This window comes from Harpegnathos saltator, unplaced genomic scaffold (assembly GCF_003227715.2).
Source record: "Harpegnathos saltator strain DR-91 unplaced genomic scaffold, Hsal_v8.6 scaffold61, whole genome shotgun sequence".
NCBI lineage: Eukaryota > Metazoa > Arthropoda > Insecta > Hymenoptera > Formicidae > Harpegnathos > Harpegnathos saltator.
Genome location: NW_020230438.1, coordinates 888023 through 905753, shown reverse-complemented (window position 1 = coordinate 905753; position 17731 = coordinate 888023). Strand labels below are relative to the sequence as shown.

At 52.1% G+C, this 17731-nt stretch overlaps 1 protein-coding gene across 4 annotated transcripts in view; it reads right to left on the bottom strand.

Moving 5' to 3' along the window:
- Positions 1-2232: 2232 nt before the first annotated feature.
- Trpgamma (Transient receptor potential cation channel gamma) overlaps positions 2233-17731 on the bottom strand; it is an 89803-nt gene continuing 74304 nt past the window's right edge. For 3 of the 4 annotated variants that reach the window (XM_019841156.2, XM_025304460.1, XM_025304462.1), the window contains 13 exons: positions 16332-16527; positions 13745-13915; positions 13012-13246; positions 11285-11405; positions 10059-10343; positions 8860-8993; positions 8621-8750; positions 8203-8398; positions 7589-7783; positions 5625-5850; positions 4065-4415; positions 3107-3592; positions 2233-2680 (listed from right to left, as the gene is read on the bottom strand). In XM_019841156.2, the coding sequence (XP_019696715.1) occupies positions 2514-2680; positions 3107-3592; positions 4065-4415; positions 5625-5850; positions 7589-7783; positions 8203-8398; positions 8621-8750; positions 8860-8993; positions 10059-10343; positions 11285-11405; positions 13012-13246; positions 13745-13915; positions 16332-16527 (2893 nt within the window). In that variant the 3' untranslated portion in view covers positions 2233-2513. Of the gene's footprint in view, positions 2681-3106; positions 3593-4064; positions 4416-5624; positions 5851-7588; positions 7784-8202; positions 8399-8620; positions 8751-8859; positions 8994-10058; positions 10344-11284; positions 11406-13011; positions 13247-13744; positions 13916-16331; positions 16528-17731 lie in introns of those variants that run through there. The other variant, XM_025304463.1, reaches the window with a different exon arrangement.

The following is a 17731-nucleotide window of genomic DNA, read 5'->3' as shown; positions in this document are numbered from 1 at the left end:
TCCTCGTCTTCTTTTCCCTCGTCAGGGCGCGGTCCAGACCACGGGAGGAGGATCGATGAGACGAATACAGAGAGAGAGAGAGAGAGAGAGATTGGACAGTGCCCTTAGGGCGACTCGCTTCGCGGTGGGAGGGAGGGAGGAAGAAGGGGTGACACTCCGTCCGTGGTGCTGGACCGCGCGACTCGCGTTTAACATTAACGATAGTAATTCATTATTCATTAACGTAGATATACACGTAATATCTATAGGAAATAGTACGCTTCCTCGTCCCGCTTGTTTGTTTAGGCCACTACTCGACTATGCTACGGCGTGTTCTTTGGTCGTGCCACTTTGTGTTTGTTCCTGCTGCATCCCCTGCTGATCTTTCATCGGAAGGATCCGGCCGGGGGAGCGCTCGGCTCCTCGGGGTCTCCTGCGGATCGAACCGACATCGTCCGGCGACTCGACGACGTAACGAAAGATCTCGTAGCTATTCGATAGTCTCTAGCGCGGGCAGATTGCAGGAGGCGCTACTCGCGCGGTCGTTAAAGGACGATTTTTGCGTACCACGTTACTACCAGCACGTAACGTCGTCCTCTCGGGGGTGTCGTCGAGACGACACTCTTGGCGGAGAAGCTCTTCGGAGCTCCTTCGGGGGCCCTTTCGCGCGCGCGCCTTTCGTGCAATCTGCGGCGCGGTCGTCTCGAGAAAGAATACGTACACGTAATTACCTTGTCGACTTCGCTGCTCTCGTGGCCGTTGTGTCTAAGCTACGTCGTAGAATACAAAAGGAATTCAAAATCGCTTATCGCGGCGATGATTGTACATCGATTGGTTTCGTGACTAGAGTGAGTCTGCGCGCGCGAGAGGTACGCGGAGGAAATGAAACATCGAGAAGAAAGGTAAGAGAAACCATGGCTGGAGAGGAGGCAAAAGAAGCTGCGAAAGAGTTTCGTTCTTCGGTAGACTAGCTCCTCTTTCTGAGAGAAGGCGCCTCGATGGCTTCCTCGGCTTGCCGTTCACGCGACTTTTACGACCAACGTAACGCAAGTCTCTCGTTGTTCCTCGACGGTTAACTTAATAACGTATAGCGGTATAAGTGTCGTTTCTTCTTCTTCTGCGCAGCATTCTCCTTTCTTCGCTAGTGAGATCTTCTGACTAGTGTCTTCCTGACTAGGCTATTTGTGTGAATGTCTGTGTGTGTGTGTGTGTGTGTGTGTGTGTGTGTGTGTGTGTGTGTGCGTGCGTCATCGATTCACGTGCCACTTCCGTTCTGGCAGTAGTGGTAATAGTAATAATTCTCAGTACTATCTACCGTCGATCGTCGCTCAAAGATAGTCACGCAAGAAGAAGGGCTCGATCGATGCTCTCCAGGTGCGATGCAAACGGAAGAGTTGGCGCGGTCCGCGAATCTCTCCGTCGTACGGTCGTACGGGCGACAGATTTCGCGTTCCTCGCGCGAATCTCGAGGCGAGCACGCGAGGTAAGATAGGCGACGTGCGATCGCCGCGAGATTTTCCTCGTACGTATTTTCCCGTGCGATCATTTCATACAGCTTTCCCAGCCTCCGAGTCGAATGCCTCTTTTCGATGAGATCGAGAAAGTAAGAACCAACCGGAGTGATCACCGAGCACGAGACACTCTCTCGGACCGAGAGATCAGGATCAATTCGCGTCATCGTAGAAAAATTAAATAAAAACATCGCGTGCGCGATCGCGCTGATCGCACTCACGCGGAATCGCACGCGGAGGGAACTTTTGTCTGCGAGTGATGAGTTTGGAGTATTCATCCGGCTGGGATATATATACTCGTACATATATGGATATATATGGTACAAAACACTCGAAGAGATGACGTGAGAAACTATTTTACACGTGGCGCACAAATTTCTCCACGTTGCAAGTCCGAAAGGATATCCGCGCAGAGTGTGGTATAAAGTGTAGTCGCTGCGATACGCAAGTGTGAACTTGAATATGAATATATTCCCAATTACGCGATGCGACACGCGTTATTATATCGTTTGACAAAAATGCCCTCCGCGTGATGTCGCGTTAATGTCGCGCGCCGTTACCCTGCCGGACGCACGATCGAACAGGACGAAGACGGGACCGCGCGTTTAGCGAAGGACCTCGCGCTCGCCAAGGTAGGAAGGAGCGTCTCTCTCTCTCTCTCTCTCTCTCTCTCTCTCTCTCTCTCTCTCTCTCTCTCTCTCTCTCTCTCTCTCTCTCTCTCTCTCTCTCTCTCTCTCTCTCTCTCTCTCTCTCGACGCGGGAAAGAGGAGAGAGGGCTCAGGGAGGTTCTTCGAGATTCCCGATCGACGTCACTCTTACGTTTAATCGGCATGGCGCGCGTCGTCGCGAGAAAGGCATCATTGTGCGTCTGCCGACGCCGGGACGGTCGTGCCGTGTTGCTACGATCGTCACGTCGGCGTCGTCCTAGCCTCACGGCCGTTGAAAACGAAGCTCGGTGAGTTCCGACTGGTTCTTCCTGTGTCAACTGGTCTGTTGTCGCCCGCCGGCGACACGTCGGTTTCCTCAGAGCCACCCGGCCGACACGTCGTGGCCGGAAATCGGCTCGATGCCAGGAAGACGTTGCAGCTGCGTCGCCGATCCGTTTCGCTTCACGGTGATCGACGTCAAGCCGCTCGCCACCACGCTCTCCTCGGTGGTCGATGGTGTCAGCGGTGCCATGCTGACAACACCTGCAAATCGACCACGAGACGCGTCATGAGGCCCTCTCCCTCTCGCTCCTCTCCACTGCTCGTGCAGCAACAAATATTAGACTCGCGGGGAAACTCCGGACATAAATATCTCGATAAAGCAGCCTTTGTAATTTCTACTACAGAGAGAACACGAGTCGAGGTGAATTTCAAGTACGAGAGAACGGCGAACGCTCAGCAGTCCTCTCAGGCGTCTCCGCCGTCGCTTTGGCTGCGCGCGCGGTCTCGCTGATTCTCCTCGGTTCATTCTAATTGCGATTCCCGACAGCCAAGACCAAGGGCCAAGCTAGTCGATAATCGCGCTGATTACGCGCGCGATAGCCAACATGCGCGGCTTATCTTTAGCACGTGCACGGGCGCGAGACAACGGGCCGAGGAGGGAACAAGAGAGTATCGAGCCTCTCTCACCTTGTTGTTCGCTGATACTGGCGATCTCGACGACGTCGAGGCTGGGCTGCTGGCTCTGCGTGACCTCGTGCCGCCGCGGCGTTATCGACTGCAGCGCCAAGTCGGCAGCCCTGGTGGGCACGCTGCTGGCGCGCTGCAGCTGCTTCTTCGACACCCTCGACACCAAGGCGCCGGCGATGGGAAGTATCGCGCCGCTCGATGCTTCCGCGGGGTTCGTGTTGGTGCTGCTGGTCATCGCGGGCGTCGAGGACCTCGAGACGGAGAACTTCTTGCGCTTTTTCCTCAGGGCGGCCAGAGCCGGGCCCAGGCCGTGGGCGAACATGTGATGCGCCTCGTGATGATGCGCGTGATGGGGATGCTGCGTTTGTACATCGTGGCTCGTCGTGGGCGTCTCCAGGGAGGACTTGGAGTCCGAGGAGCCCTCGGAGCGCGAGCCGCCGTCCTCGGACGCCGGCGAGTACACCGAGTCCTCCGAACGAGATCTACCTGGGAAGAGGGAACAACGTTCGCCCGTTTATCAAGCAGCAGCCAAGAAAATGGCGGAAGTAAACACGGCTCTCAAGAATACCTCCGTAAATACGAGCGTAAATACAATTGGCACGCGTGAGACCGAGTGAGATCTTTCGATAATGTGACAATTGTTACCGAATGCGTCTCTCAACGGTGCAACAATTGTTACGAACTCAAGTCGACGAACGAACAGGGAGCGACTCGAGCAGGATGGCAGGAGGACGAGCTTCCGCTCGGCTTTGTGTTTTTTTTTTTTTTTTTTTTTCTCTACAAATGTCCCCGCTCGAGCTTGAGATGCAATCTCTTCGAGATGCGTCTTCTTCGTGAGAAATGAAAAGCAAAGACACTCCGCGGCACTCCGCGTTGCGCTGCGACGACACCGTCGTTGACTCGTGCTCGTTAAGGTCGTTAGAGCAAGGTCAGCATGAGGTAACCTTGATCGACTTACCGATCAGTCTCGAGACTCTGCCAGCTTTCGCCGCTTCGATCAGAGTGCCCCAGCGCTTCTTCCTGGAGCTGCCTCGGGTGCCGCGGCTTTGTCGCGGCCCGGTGGCGAGACCCGGCACGCTATTAGTGCTGGTGTGATGTGGGCTTTTCTTCGGGGTCGCGCCCGGACCGAATATACCGCTTAGAGTGGAGCCAAATAGCTCGTGATGGGAGTTCTCCTGCTGCACTTGCTGCAGAGACGCTATGAACTCGGCCACGGGCGGCAGGGTGCCGCTTCCGCCGGGCTGCGGCCCGATGTTGAAACCCTTCATCAAACGCCGCTCTTTCTGACGGTTCTTCTTGCCACCCGCACCTATGGACAGCTCTCTTTAAGCGTCTAGCGTCTACCGGGGACAGACAGAGGGGAAAATGTGTCGACGGGCGACCTCGACGGGCTGTCTGGCGAAAACTCAAAGGAACTCAAACGACTGGGAAGACTCGAGAGAGAGAGAGAGAGAGAGAGAGAGAGAAGAGAGAACTGAATCGAATCGCGAATCGGATAACGTTTATTCTGGCGCCTTTGCTTGCCATCCGCGACTAAGCGGACGGCAATCTCTAAGGCTGTCGTATATCGGGCCGAACGGAAAATCGACGGGCGGCCCTCGAAAGCTGAGCTACCGGAAGCTATCGGAGGAATTTCAACGACGCCGAAGAGATGCTCGGAGCAAGCGCGATTGATAGTCCGCACCCGTTTGACTCGGCTGTTGAATCGATTCACGTCCGCTTAACGTTGATTCAATTAGGACGACGTCGGTAGGACGTCCGTTCATCGCCACCGTTTTTGTTAGTCGCTCGCCCTCGCTGGCGAAAACAACCGGGGAGATTCAGAATGACGCCCGATACCCGAACAGAGTCGCCGGGAAATCCTTCGTTGCGGCAATTAGCTCTGCCGGGTGAACCCCGGCAGTGATTAATGTCCGTGTTCTTCTCCAGAGTTTGAATCACACGAGTGATCGTCGTAAGATCGCGAGCGCTGACGCGTCACCGCGAATAAAATAATAACGCACGCGGGCGGGTCGCCGCGGCAGTCGAATCCGCGAAAGTTTCGACGTTCCGCGCTGCGTGATTAACAATTTGTTATTCGTATAACTCTCCTCGTTAGCCCGGAGAACGTAGCCAGCGTTCGTAGCGCAGCGCGTGCGTTGAATAATGCGCATTTGTTTAAAATCAAAACAGCGATTAATTGTACCGCTGGTGCCGGCAGAGCGGGCTGCGAGGAGATTGATGATTCCGCTCGCACAATATCATGTACACTTGCCGTTTAAACAAAGTCTACAATGAGATACTGTCCCTCGATCAAATCTATTAATTTGCATGTTCGAATTCAACAACGGTCAACGTGTGTGCTCGGCTCTCTTGCAGCGACAAAAACTACCGCGCACTTCGTGCGAGAACTCGAGCGTAAGCGATTTATTTTTCTTCTTGTTTTTTTTTTTTTTTTTTTTTCTTTAACGAAACTCATCATCGGCCAAGTATTATAATAGTTAATTAATTCCGGCTCTCTCTTGTCGACGAAACTTACCGGTACCGCTGCTCGCCGCGGTGGAGGTATTCATGCCGGAGTTCTTCAGTATCTCGATGAGCTCGCAGCGAAACGCGCTGATGTCTTGCTTGATCTCATTCACGTCGTCCTCTGTGACGCCCTCGCCTTCGGCTTTCCGCTGCTCCACGGTGACGTATCGTCTTACCAAATTTCTCATGATGCTCTGGTACCTGAAGTCTCGCTCGGATGCTTGTTTCACCTTCCGCTGAGAAAAGAGTCAGGCATTGAAAACGCAGCTTCTCACGAGACCTCGTTACACGTTACACGTGCGCTCCCGCATACAATATATTCCCGACTGTCGTGCCACCTTTCAACCATGTGCTCTTCAGTCGACGTGTATTCGAGTTCTTCTTGGCGAGACATACTGAGGCAAACCGACGTCTATCGCATCTCATCGTCCTTTTACAAATTTCGGTATTGTATATATGTGTATGTGTGTGTGTGTGTGTGTGTGTGTGTGTGTGTGTGTGTGTGTGTGTGTGTGTGTGTGTGTGTGTGTGTGTATGTGTGTGTGTGTGTATATGTATACATATGTATATATATATATTGCTAAATTTCAAACGTAACATGTAAAAAATCTCGAAAACTATAAAAGATACGTATCTAAAAAAGCTAAAACATTTACAATATCTCGTCTAATTTAAGAATTTTGAAATTTCCAAAGGTCGATAAGTTAACAAAAGTTAGGGCACTATTATAGTAATATATTCTTGATAGTAAATAAAGTAAAAAAAGTCTAATGCTATTTTTTCTTTCGACGAATAGTTAGCGGAATATCAAGTAAGTTAAATATTGAAAAACCAAGACCAAGTTTTCCTTAAATATTTCAAAAGATATCGGGCAAATAAAAAAATTGGTTTCAGACAAAAGTTGTTAAAATTAATTGGTAGAAAAAGAGGATATAATAAAAAGTTGGGTTTTCTATTTAAAAAAATTAAGTTGACCTCCAACTGACCTTGAAAATGCCCTCCAAATAGAAAACTGATAGCGCCATTCTCTTTCCCCTTCGAAATCATGGAACACGTGTTTTAGCTTTTTTTAATATCTCTCACAGTTCTCGAGATTCTTTACGAGGTTACGTTTGAAATTTAGCACCCTGTATATTCAGTATCTGTTTTCAAAAGTCGCAGAACTCTGTTAAAATAAGAGATATGCTGGAAATTAAATAAAACAGATACTTGCTCGTCTTCAATCGGTTATGTCGATGTAATAACTCGAAACTTTGTTGTTGCGACAACAATCCCTCCTTGCAAGACGAGCTTCGCCGAGATTGTCTCGTTCTCAAGGAATCCGCAAGTAAAAGAAAATGTTTCTGTGGAATCCCATCCAATTTGTAAGTTCACGCGACGCAACGCGTAGCAGGCGATCGTCAACTTCACAGGAGGAGAGGAAATTTCCCCGCAGATTTAATATTCTTTTTAAGCTCTAAAAGAAACGCAACACCTCTCTCTTTCTCTTGTTTTTCTCTCCTTCTTCTCTCTCTCTCTCTCTCTCTCTCTCTCTCTTTCTCTCTCCCGACTTCCGAATGCATGAAGTTTTCCCCCAAATATTCCTGGCTGCTCTCGCTGCGCGCGGCAACGGGAATCAAATTTTAAAATCGAAAATGGTGCGGCAACTTTTGCGAAAATCGCAAAAATGCACCGTCGTCGCCGCCGACGGTGACGGAATACGTTTCTCATCACTTTTTAAAAATTCAGAGTTCCTCGCGATATTCTGGTAGTGACATCTTATTCTGCGTCTTGCTTCGTATGTCGCCAAGGAAATAGAGAGAGAGAGAGAGAGAGAGAGAGAGAGGGGGGAGGGATGGGAGAAATGGAAAAAGAAGAATTCGGGCTCGGGAATCGGCAGTGAGAGAGCTGACGATTTCTCGGAGAATTTCTCGTTACAAAGGCGACATCGAGTATTCCGCTTTTACCCGGACGTTTCGAGGCAACGTCGCTTACCCGGATGGTCCGCATGTGCTCCTTCTTGGCGGCCCTGCTATGTCCACAGAGCTTCCGGTACAACCACTGGCCAACGTACCAGGCGCTCTTCGGGGTCGGTATAATGTTAAACGGCGGCGGCACAGTCCCACCCTCCTCGAAATAGCTGATCCAAAGTTTGCTCCTGGCGAACTTCCACTCGACATCGGCACGTTCCTGATCAGGAATATCGCCAGGTCAACCCGGGGCCAATTAACTTCGACTTCGATTGTAAATGCGAGAACGGCTGCTGCGCAGCGAATTCGCCTAGCGCGACGACAAGGACGACGTTGTTCTATCCGCTTCGCGAGAATCTCGCGTTTATCTTCGCTGGTCGATCTCGCGGCGACGAATAAATTCGACATGATTAACGGCCTAACGTTCGTTCGACATGATGAGTGAACGGTGCCAGCGACTAACGTCGGCAGCGAGAATCCGAGCGTGCGTTTGGTCATTCGGCTAGTTTGCTCTTAAAAGTTAGCTTAAAACGTAGAACATAGATCGTGTGTGCGCGCGCGCGCGCGCGCACACACACACACACACACATACACACGGCGGCGCCGTGTCGCAAAGGAGGTCAAAGAAACTGCACTTACGGAGATTAGCTGATAGGAATGATTCATCATGGCGATCAAAAGATTCAGGAGGACGACGATGTTGATGACCGAGTAAGTGCCGAACATCAGCATACCCCAGAACCTGGTGAACACTTTGATGCCGTCCAGCTCGAAGCTCTCGAGGTCCACCAGGCCGAACACCGCCCAGAAGAGCGTTTGCGTGGTCTCAAACAGACTGTCGAGCGAACAAACGGAATGGCAAGAAATGTTTCAGCTGCAAAGTGTAAATCCTGCGACTTTACGCGTCGAGATCCGCGTCTACATTGTCCTCTCCCGCCCCCGCTACGAGAACTAAAGTAGAATCGCTTAATTCTATGTGCTTTTCTTTTTCTCTCACGGGAGAATGGGGCGTATTACGCACAAGAGACAGGCGTGCAAAAGAGTTGTCTTTACGTACTTGGCGAAACGGCGCCAAACGATGCACGCGTTTGTGTCGGTGGTGACGTTGGCGTTGGATGAATACGCCATCGCCGTCGGGCATCGCTTCTTCTCCATGTCCGCGTAATACCACAGCAGTTGATTGAGACCTGAGGGGAGTGTTATTTTTTTCCTCTTATAACGATCCGTTCTTCAAGCACGTACGCTGCTTGATCGCAGCTCTCTTTGTTGCTCTACTAGCGCATGGGGGGCATTTACCGCAAGAAAAGGCGAACAGCACCAGCACGTAGAGAAAGAAGAACTTCATGATGTCCATGACCATCCTCGACAGGGAAACTTGCAGCGGGCCGAGGTGAGGATTCACGGAGAATATGTAGACGAGCTTCAGCGAGCTGCAACACAACGTTGTTCGCTTTTACCTCGGATAATGCCTAGAGATGTAATTAATTAACGATCGACCATGCTAATCGAAAGGTATCGATATATATATATATATATATATATATTTATACTTGTCGATAATTTAGTTATTATTTAGTTATTGTCGTACGATGGAGAAGTTAACGATATCGACATTAATCAGTATAGGTGGTTCGTACAAAAAATGCGCGTGTAGAAAAAGTTGACATTTAATTTAATTTAATTTAACTTATCGCGGTAACTATGTTCAAGGTTAATAATTTCCGCGCAGGGTTTGCTAAATCAGAACAGATTCTACTTATTGTGTGCGCACTTTCGAAAAACGACGTTGCAGCGATGTTATCGATATAATTTATGCCACCGCTAAGCCCATCGTTTATCGATAGCTATCCATATTACCATCGTCGAGCACACACCTCTAATAATACTGGCTCCCGAGAACCAGCTCTTCCTCTCGATATATCCAGTGGCTCTCGCGTACCTCGCGGCATCGACCTGCCGATGCGATCGGTAATTCATGCGCGGTCATTCTGAGCGCGCAAGGCAAGGCAGCCAGGCGGATGCCGCAACGAACAAGATCGCGACGGTAACGTCGCCGTGTTCCAAATCCGTTTCGCGAGGCAAAGTCGATTCTCGTAGACGGGGAAAAGTGTCTTGTCAAACAACTTGCGTGCTGTCGTGCTTGTGCGACTTGCACGTTCTTGCCCGAGTCTAAATTTATCCACACGATTATTCAATAACGGCCGTTTCTCCAACTTTACGAAATACCAACACTTTACGTGCCATACGTAAAATAATTTAATAATTTTGCGCACCGCCTCCAGACATTTCGAGGGCTAATTGTACTCTCGAGAGAGCGCGGTGCTTCCTCAGCGTCACATGAATATTAATATCTCGCGGAAGAATTTCCGCCGCGCAACATTTATACCGCGGAGAACCGACGGCCGTTTCGCGGCTTATTACGACCGCTCTATCTCGCGCTCTATCTCGCGCAGACCGACGCTCGCTCGCTCGCTCGCTCGTTCGCGATTTATCACCTGAAGATGTTCGCGGCGGAGAAGAGGCCCTCGGAGATGAGCATCGGGTCCCACGTGTCCCACTGCTCACGCTGGAGCTCGATCACCGAACCCGGCAGCTGACCCTCGTTCTCCTTTTGCACCCTGTAGTAAGCTACGACCCTGAGCGCCACCGTGGCTACGTAGAGCGAGTTCGTCACGAAGTCGATCACGTTCCACATGTCGTTCACGTACTCCTCCAAGCCCACGTCCCACAATTGTTTGACCTCCGACCAGATCAATCCCGACACCCAGGCCAGTATAAACCTGCGACGACGCGTCAATCTCTCCGGTTACCTCGTTTCGAGTTTGAGAGGGAAACGGAGAATGACGCGCCACCGCCGAGAGTCAATCGCGCGTGTCGATGTATTTCTTTTTCACGGCACTCGCGAGTGCTGTGATTCAATGAACGAGATCGGATACGCGAGATCGGTGCTCTACGCGTTCTGCTTCTTCGCACTCTCCTCATTTACTCCTCCGTCCCTCTCTCTCTCTCTCTCTCTCTCTCTCTCTCCCTCGCTCTCTTCTTCTCACTCCATTTCTCTCTCGTAATTACGAACGTCTGTAACGCGCCGCTCGGATAAGAGCAGAATTCTCGGTCGCGCGGTTTATCGATAAGACGCGATAACGCGGTAAATTAAAGACGGAATCGATCCGGCCGACGCGGCGCGGGACGGGTTTAAATTTACAGTGGGACGGCTCTCTTGACCAGCTCGTTTCAATCTCGTCACCGCGTAGGAAAAGATCCCACGAGATTGCGCGCGGGGCTTATCTCGCTTGCTGTGTCGACTCGGTGTGTACGTGTGTGTGCGTGTGTGTGTGTGTGTGTATATGTAACGCGTGCCGCGTTACCGTTTTCCGCGCGAGCGGCGAGAGTCGTAAGCCGCGGGATATTACGCGGACTTTATCGCGCTTTTCCACCGCCACTCATTTTTCGCGCCATCCCTCCTTTCCCGCGCAGTTTCCGGCCGACTTTAATTCCGCACGAAAATTGCTCGCGCGCATGAAACTTCCCTCCCGCGGCTCGCTCTCTCCATTACATGGTCCCGGAAAAAAAATTGAAGACACCCCGGGCGTCGCGCAGCGACCGCGCTTCCCACAGCGTTAAATACGCCAATATAACGCGGCGATATGACGCTAATTGCGAGATCGGAAGTTTGAAGGCAGGAGGAGGAGGGAGGGTTGGGGAGGCGCGCGCGGCTACTTACCATTCCACGATCGTCGGGGCGGCACCTCTCTTCGTCGGCGCTGGCTCGCGCTCCACGACGTCGTGTCCCATCCAATTACCGATCACGCTCTCTATCCGCTGACTAGCCAGAATTAACATGACTGCGCAGGCAAAGTTATGCGCGATCATCATCGTCGAACATTCAACGCGCCGCGCAACCTCTCTCTCTCTCTCTCTCTCTCTCTCTCTCTCTCTCTCTCTCTCTCTCTCTCTCTCTCGGGCATCGCGTCGCGACGCTGAGTCGACGGACCGCACGCGCGCGCGCGTTCTCCCGTCGCACACGGGACAGGCTTCATTTTCACGCGGAGATATTTAACTTGTGATATTTATTTATATATCTCTCACTGCGATATTCGACGCCGAGAGTCGCGACGAGTCGCGACGCAATGCAGGATGCTCGTAAGGTTTTTCTTTTGCAGCTTCTAATTATTTTGTAGTTTCTAATTGTTTTCCAGCAATTCTCTCCTCTCTCTCTCTCTCTCTCTCTCTCTCTCTCTCTCTCTCATGAACCGGTGCGCCTTTCCAAGACTCGTTACGGATTCTATCGGCGCGACGACAGAGTGTGGAACACCCGGTAGAACATCGAATCTTTGTGGAAACAGCGAAAACCAAGCGGGATGTATCGCTCGTCGGGCGAACAATTAAGCTCGCTCGACGGTAATGCTTCTTAGTCCGCCTTAAAGCCTTAGTTTGAATTCCCCGCATTAGTGCACGACTATTATTGGTAGCGCTGGCGAAAGGTATTTGTAAACTGTTTGACGCGCACCACGTGGATGTTTGATACGCCAACGTGCCGGGAAGTTAAATACGCCGTAGGAAAGCGCTCGGGGCGCTCCTCCGTGTCTCGCTCCTCTTTTCCGAATACTTGGGCGGGAAATAAGTCGCGCGTAAATTGACACTGTGTTCCTCGACATAAGCGGAAATGGGTTCGCGATCACTAATAAACATTCTCTCTCTCTCTCTCTCTCTCTCTCTCTCTCTCCCTAGCGGGCGCGCGCGCGTTCCTCCTTTGACGGAAGAAGAAGAATTTAGCCGTAAAAATAGCGCTGGCGTGTCTATCGTTTGCCCGGTGAAAGCGTCGCTCCGACGAGCAGTCCGCTTAGTAAGGCATTTAGCGTAGCTGAGCGGAGATTTAATTGCTCCGTGAATTAATGAAGTGTCGCCAAGGGGCGAGCGGCGAGAGGCAGGGAGAGGTAATACGCGCGGACGGTGGATGTTTGTAAGAATGGATGCGCGGCGGGTATCGACTAGCTGATTCAGCGATGCCGCCGATATTTTCGGAATGGGCCGGGTATATTTAGGCGACACGCTGATCAAGTGTGACGAACAATCTAGGAAATGGCCGGATACCGTGCCAAGTGGCTGGATTTAAAGCTTGACGCGGAACCACCGTCAGGAGCGATAGCCGATTACGCCGTTAACGCGAGACGCGTTGGCTCGGCGGCGACTTCTTATCTCGGGTTTCACTCTAATCTCTCTCGTGGCAATTAATAAGTGAAAAGATAGCTCGCGCGCGCTCGCGCCCGCTCTTCGGCAGAGCTCTCCGAGAGAGAGAGAGAGAGAGGGGAGGGAGGAGAGAGAGAGAAAGGGGGGGGAGAGAGAGCCCTCCGGAGGCTCTCCGGGTCGCGAACTCATTCGGACGGGATTACGTCGGCCAAGTACCGCGTCTAAGCGCCTAAGCGACTAAGCGCGATACGGTGTACTCACATAGAAAAGTGAAATACGACGCGGAATGACAGATGAATTTGATGAACGGCTTCCTCATGGTCTGGCCAACCACGCTGTGAGGTGCGATGATGTACGCCACGCTGAAAAACGGGAAGAGGATGCCGATCCTGACGATCTCCAGCGCCTGGAGGAACATATTCTTCCTCCGGAACCCCGGCAGACCCTCGTACCAGATCGATGCGAGTAGCTGCTGCACGTTGGGATGCGCCACGAACTGGAAATATCCAGGTAACGCGATATTGACCGACAGTTTCCGGTCATGCGAACCGGGAAAGGTGGCGGCGGGCCGCAATCAGAGCTTAAATTGCGATTGCTGTCCAAACTGTCGTCCCTAATTACGACATTAAACTAACTAACGTCCGGTCTTCCCGCTCGCCGCTGCCTAATTAAGCTCGATTGTGCCCTTGTCAATAATGCTTTGGAATGTTGATGTTGCAATTAGGCGAGCGGCTCGGACGATATGATTTGCAAGCACATGTACAAAATTGACGAGTTTCGTGACGAGTTTCCACTCGACTGTGTCCGACGGCGGACACAGGACGATCGCTGAAACCTGCGAACCCGCGAAGTGTTCGAAGGGAACGACGCGCGACGTTTTCGCGCGAAAAGAGACTTACGACTGCAACGCGATCGCGCGACCTGGACGCGATGAAACGTCGAGATGCATTCTCGTCCCGCGTCTCGCACCCGTACCTTTTTCTGTCGTACGTACCTTTTTCTGTCTGAGCTTAATGGCTAATTTCAAGCGATTCAGATGCATCCTCTCCCCGTGCTCAAAGGCTGGTCCCGTTGGGTCGTGATTCAGCAGGACTTCGAGCTCGTAGGAACTTCTAGTGTGGTCCAGCAAAGCGGTGGCGAAATCTTGGCACTGTCTTCGGAGCTCCTGAAAGCACGAGCGAGTTCGCGCTCGCTGTCGATCGCAACAACGGCATAATGCGCTCCCGAGTTACGCGCCCGTCTCGGACCAAACACATTTCACTGCCTCGGATCGTTGAAAATAATCCTGCCAATTCCGCGCGAATATTCCGGGGGACGCGATCACTCACGGTATTCCCGGGCGAAATTCGGCGAATTCTTCGCGCTCACCGCCGCCCCCGCCCCCGCCCCCGTCCCCGGGAACTGCAAAGTCCAGGAGATTCGCGCCCGATAAAGCCGCCGGCTGATCGGACTCTCAGGCTCCCCTTCTCTCCCTCCCTCCCCCCCCTCTCTCTCTCTCTCTCTCTCTCTCTCACACCACTTCTGCAAGGTCGACAAGCGGCGCTCGAGAGATCCCATCCTAATCGTTCGCCAATCTCTCCCCGAACCCGACTGAATTCCCATCACGTATTCGTCGCGGGTATAACGTTCGCCAGGATGCGTCCCGCGTCGTCAGCCGACCGAGCTAAGAAGTTTCATTGCCGCTTCATCGAGAAGCGAAAGTAACGAGTCGAGGCTCGATCGAGGCGCCGGTAATCTATTTTCTCGTTAATCTATTTTCGTTAATGGTTAACCGATCGCGGGGGCGGGAGTGCCCGCTGCTGTGTGTACGCCGGGGGAGGATTTATCTCCGGAAGCATTCGATATTTTTGAGGGTACAAGGGTTTCCCGGTTGTTTCGACGCGTTCTCTCTTTCTCTCGCCAGAACCAATCGCATTTTGTCGCGTCGCTCGTCGTTTCCTGCTCGCTTCGGATGTGCACGCGACGGAGGAGAGCGCGAGCGCGCGATCAACAAGATCGCGTTTACCACCGCACTCGGCTTATCGCGAGCAGACCATCGCGAGTCGCCCCGAATTGCGCCCCGCGACATCAGATCGCCGACCGGCAAAACCCATAAACTTGAGTCATCTCGCGAAACGCGAGGATCTCGACACACGAGAACGCCGGCGCGCGACATCGAGCTTTATTCACCCCGCATCTCGATTCGTTACCTCAATTGGAGAAGTCACACACGCTGCGAGATCATCGCGAAAGACTAATACCATCCGACTAATACGCCCCGAACATAATGATGAAGACCCGAGGGCGAAACTACCTCTCGAGACGGTGCCGTCGGAAATCGCGGGGAAGATAAGAGCGGAGCCGGGTAAGACGGCAGAGAGAGAGAGAGAGAGAGAGAGAGAGGCTGAAAGCAGGACTACCGAAGCAATTTGTCAAGATATATTCACGTCTTTATTCTTAAAGACGTCTTCATTCTCGAGCCGTTCCCTACGCTCGACGCTTGAAACATAGAGAAAAAGATACAACAGAGAGCGGGAGCAGCGAAAGACTGGACTTTCCATTGAGAAGAGGGATGAGCGAAAAGGGTGGGAACAAAGGGTCAAAGAAACACGGCTGATGACGGTGCGGAAAGGGCGAGTGAAAGGGTCGGAGGGAGCGTTGACGGCGGCGAAAGAGTGAATAAGGGGCGGGGCGAGGAGACTATAAAGCAACCCGATAGCATGTTGCTCGGTCGCCGTATTGCTTGCCGCGGAGCGCAATTTATGTGCGTATAAATCAAAAGTTGCGCGACCGTAGCGAGAGCACTTAAACTTTCGCCACTTAAGCATAGGGGGAGAGAGAGAGAGAGAGAGAGAAAGGGAGAAGCTAAACGGACGCGTGAAGAACGCGTTTGACCCGCGGTCGAAAGGGAGGGGGTGTGAAGGGAAATACGGGCGCGAACAGGAGCTGAATGCAGGAAAACACGTGTTAACTGCTCCGAGCGCTACCTCCGAGTGGCTCGCAAGATAAATTCGCGCCGCGAGAATGGAGTGTCGTCTGTCATCGGGGAACATCGCCGAGCGGCGGCAACGGCGTATTAATCGCCGCGAAGCGTTCGGAAAAGTTCCCCACGCTCGACTGGCTCGAAACTTCCTCGCCGCGTACGTGTGTTACGAAACGCTGCGGCTGCGGCTCTCTTCCTTCCCGCTCTCTGCCCTACTCGAAATAAGCCACGTATTTCCGCACGTCGCGTCCGTACGGTCATTTGCGCGCTTGGCTCGTCCCAAAACGCTTTAGCGAGACTCGCGAGGAAATTGTTGGCTATTTTCAGTAGGTTTTCTCATCATCTCGCAGGGTGATAAATCCGTCACTTACGAGGATTCTTTGCGCTTGAGTAATCTCTGCGCCGCAGACCTCTATTGGTATAAAAAAAGAAAGTTGACTTATCGCAAGTTGTAATCGCCGTTCTCCTGTCGGTCTTGCTTCGAACTTTGCTCTTTGTACATAATTTTGAACGGGGGGGAAGGCTGCTAACGTCGGAGAAGCGTACTTGACGTTCCTGTCCTCCTGTAGGATATTGTATTGTTCACGAATAATGGGTCCAAGAAACGTCCGTTCCATACCTGGTACTCGCACTTGAATTCGTGCTCCAAGAACGAGAGTCGTCGAAGTTCCCAGGAGAGCTCGAAGGCAGTCAGGATGGGATCCTTAGACGACAGTGCTATCAAAGACGGCGACGCCAACGCCCGATAGGCGTTTATTCGGCTCCTTGAATGCCTGAGGGAATCCTCCATCCTCGATGTCACGCACTCGTCGCATCTGCAATAAATAACAAATGGCAACAACGGGCGAGATGAAATGCCGCGCGCCGGTGGCTCCCTCTCTCTCTCTCTCTCTCTCTCTCTCTCTCTCTCTCTCTCTCTCTCTCTCTCTCTCTCTCTCTCTCAGGCACTTTTCGCGCATTTCCCGAATATTTCCCAGGATGATCGTGCGTCGCGCGGCGTTACATCGTCCGCGACCCCCTTTGTCAACATTTCGACGATAACGCGACCGACGGGAAATCTTGCGTCGGCGGGTTCGAGGAAATGAGACACGCTCGCGTGCGTGCATTCGCGGCTATTATTCCAGAAGTTTTCACGCGAGACGTCTCGGCGGAACGCTGCGCGGAGCACACACACGGCGGCAAATTTAGATAACGACGTTTCTCGCGAGGAACTGCCATTTTTCGAACAAAGGCGGCGCTATATAAGTAAAGAATGTGGATACTCAGCCCGGCCGGCGCGCGGGCGTGGCTTTTGTCTGAAAAATGGCAGTCCGTCCGCAGACTCGGTGCATTCGCGCGCAAGAAATATTGTTATTCAAAACTATCTCCCGCTTGTAGCTCTTCGTCCCTCCCGCCCCGCCCCTCGTCCCTTGTTTCGCACACCCAGCGAGCGAGTGGTATTTATTTTTGGCTCCAAGCATCCCCCGCCGAGTGTTACGATGTTACTTCACGCGACAAAACGCGTAACGCTGTTGTGTAACACAGGTGGGAGACTTATACGTCGTCAAAGAATTCGGGGAGCTTTCTATTAGTTCGACCCGGACTGTGAGAGAATGGGGTTTGTATGTGAGGCTTAATATAATGCTATTATCGCAGATTAAATTTCCTCTCCCGGATACACGGTAGTGTGGTACCGCATACACACACACACACACACACACACACACACGCGCGCGCGCGCACACATGTACGCTTAGCCTAATTTAATTAGCTTTTGTCGCGGTCGCACAAAGGGATAAGACGGTTAAACCGGTCAAGGGAATTAATTAGCCCAAAAAGAGCGCACTTACTTAGGGAGCAACGGTCGGCCACACTTCCGGAGCACTCGCGGAGTGGCAAGAATGGCGATAAGCAGAATTGGAGCGCGACAGCTCGCGTTTTAACTAATCAAGCCTCTCGCTGCTCGTCGGATATTCCTGAATCCTCCATGCTCGAGTGTGAATTAAATTCACACGCAGCTGCAATTTATCCCCGGAGTCG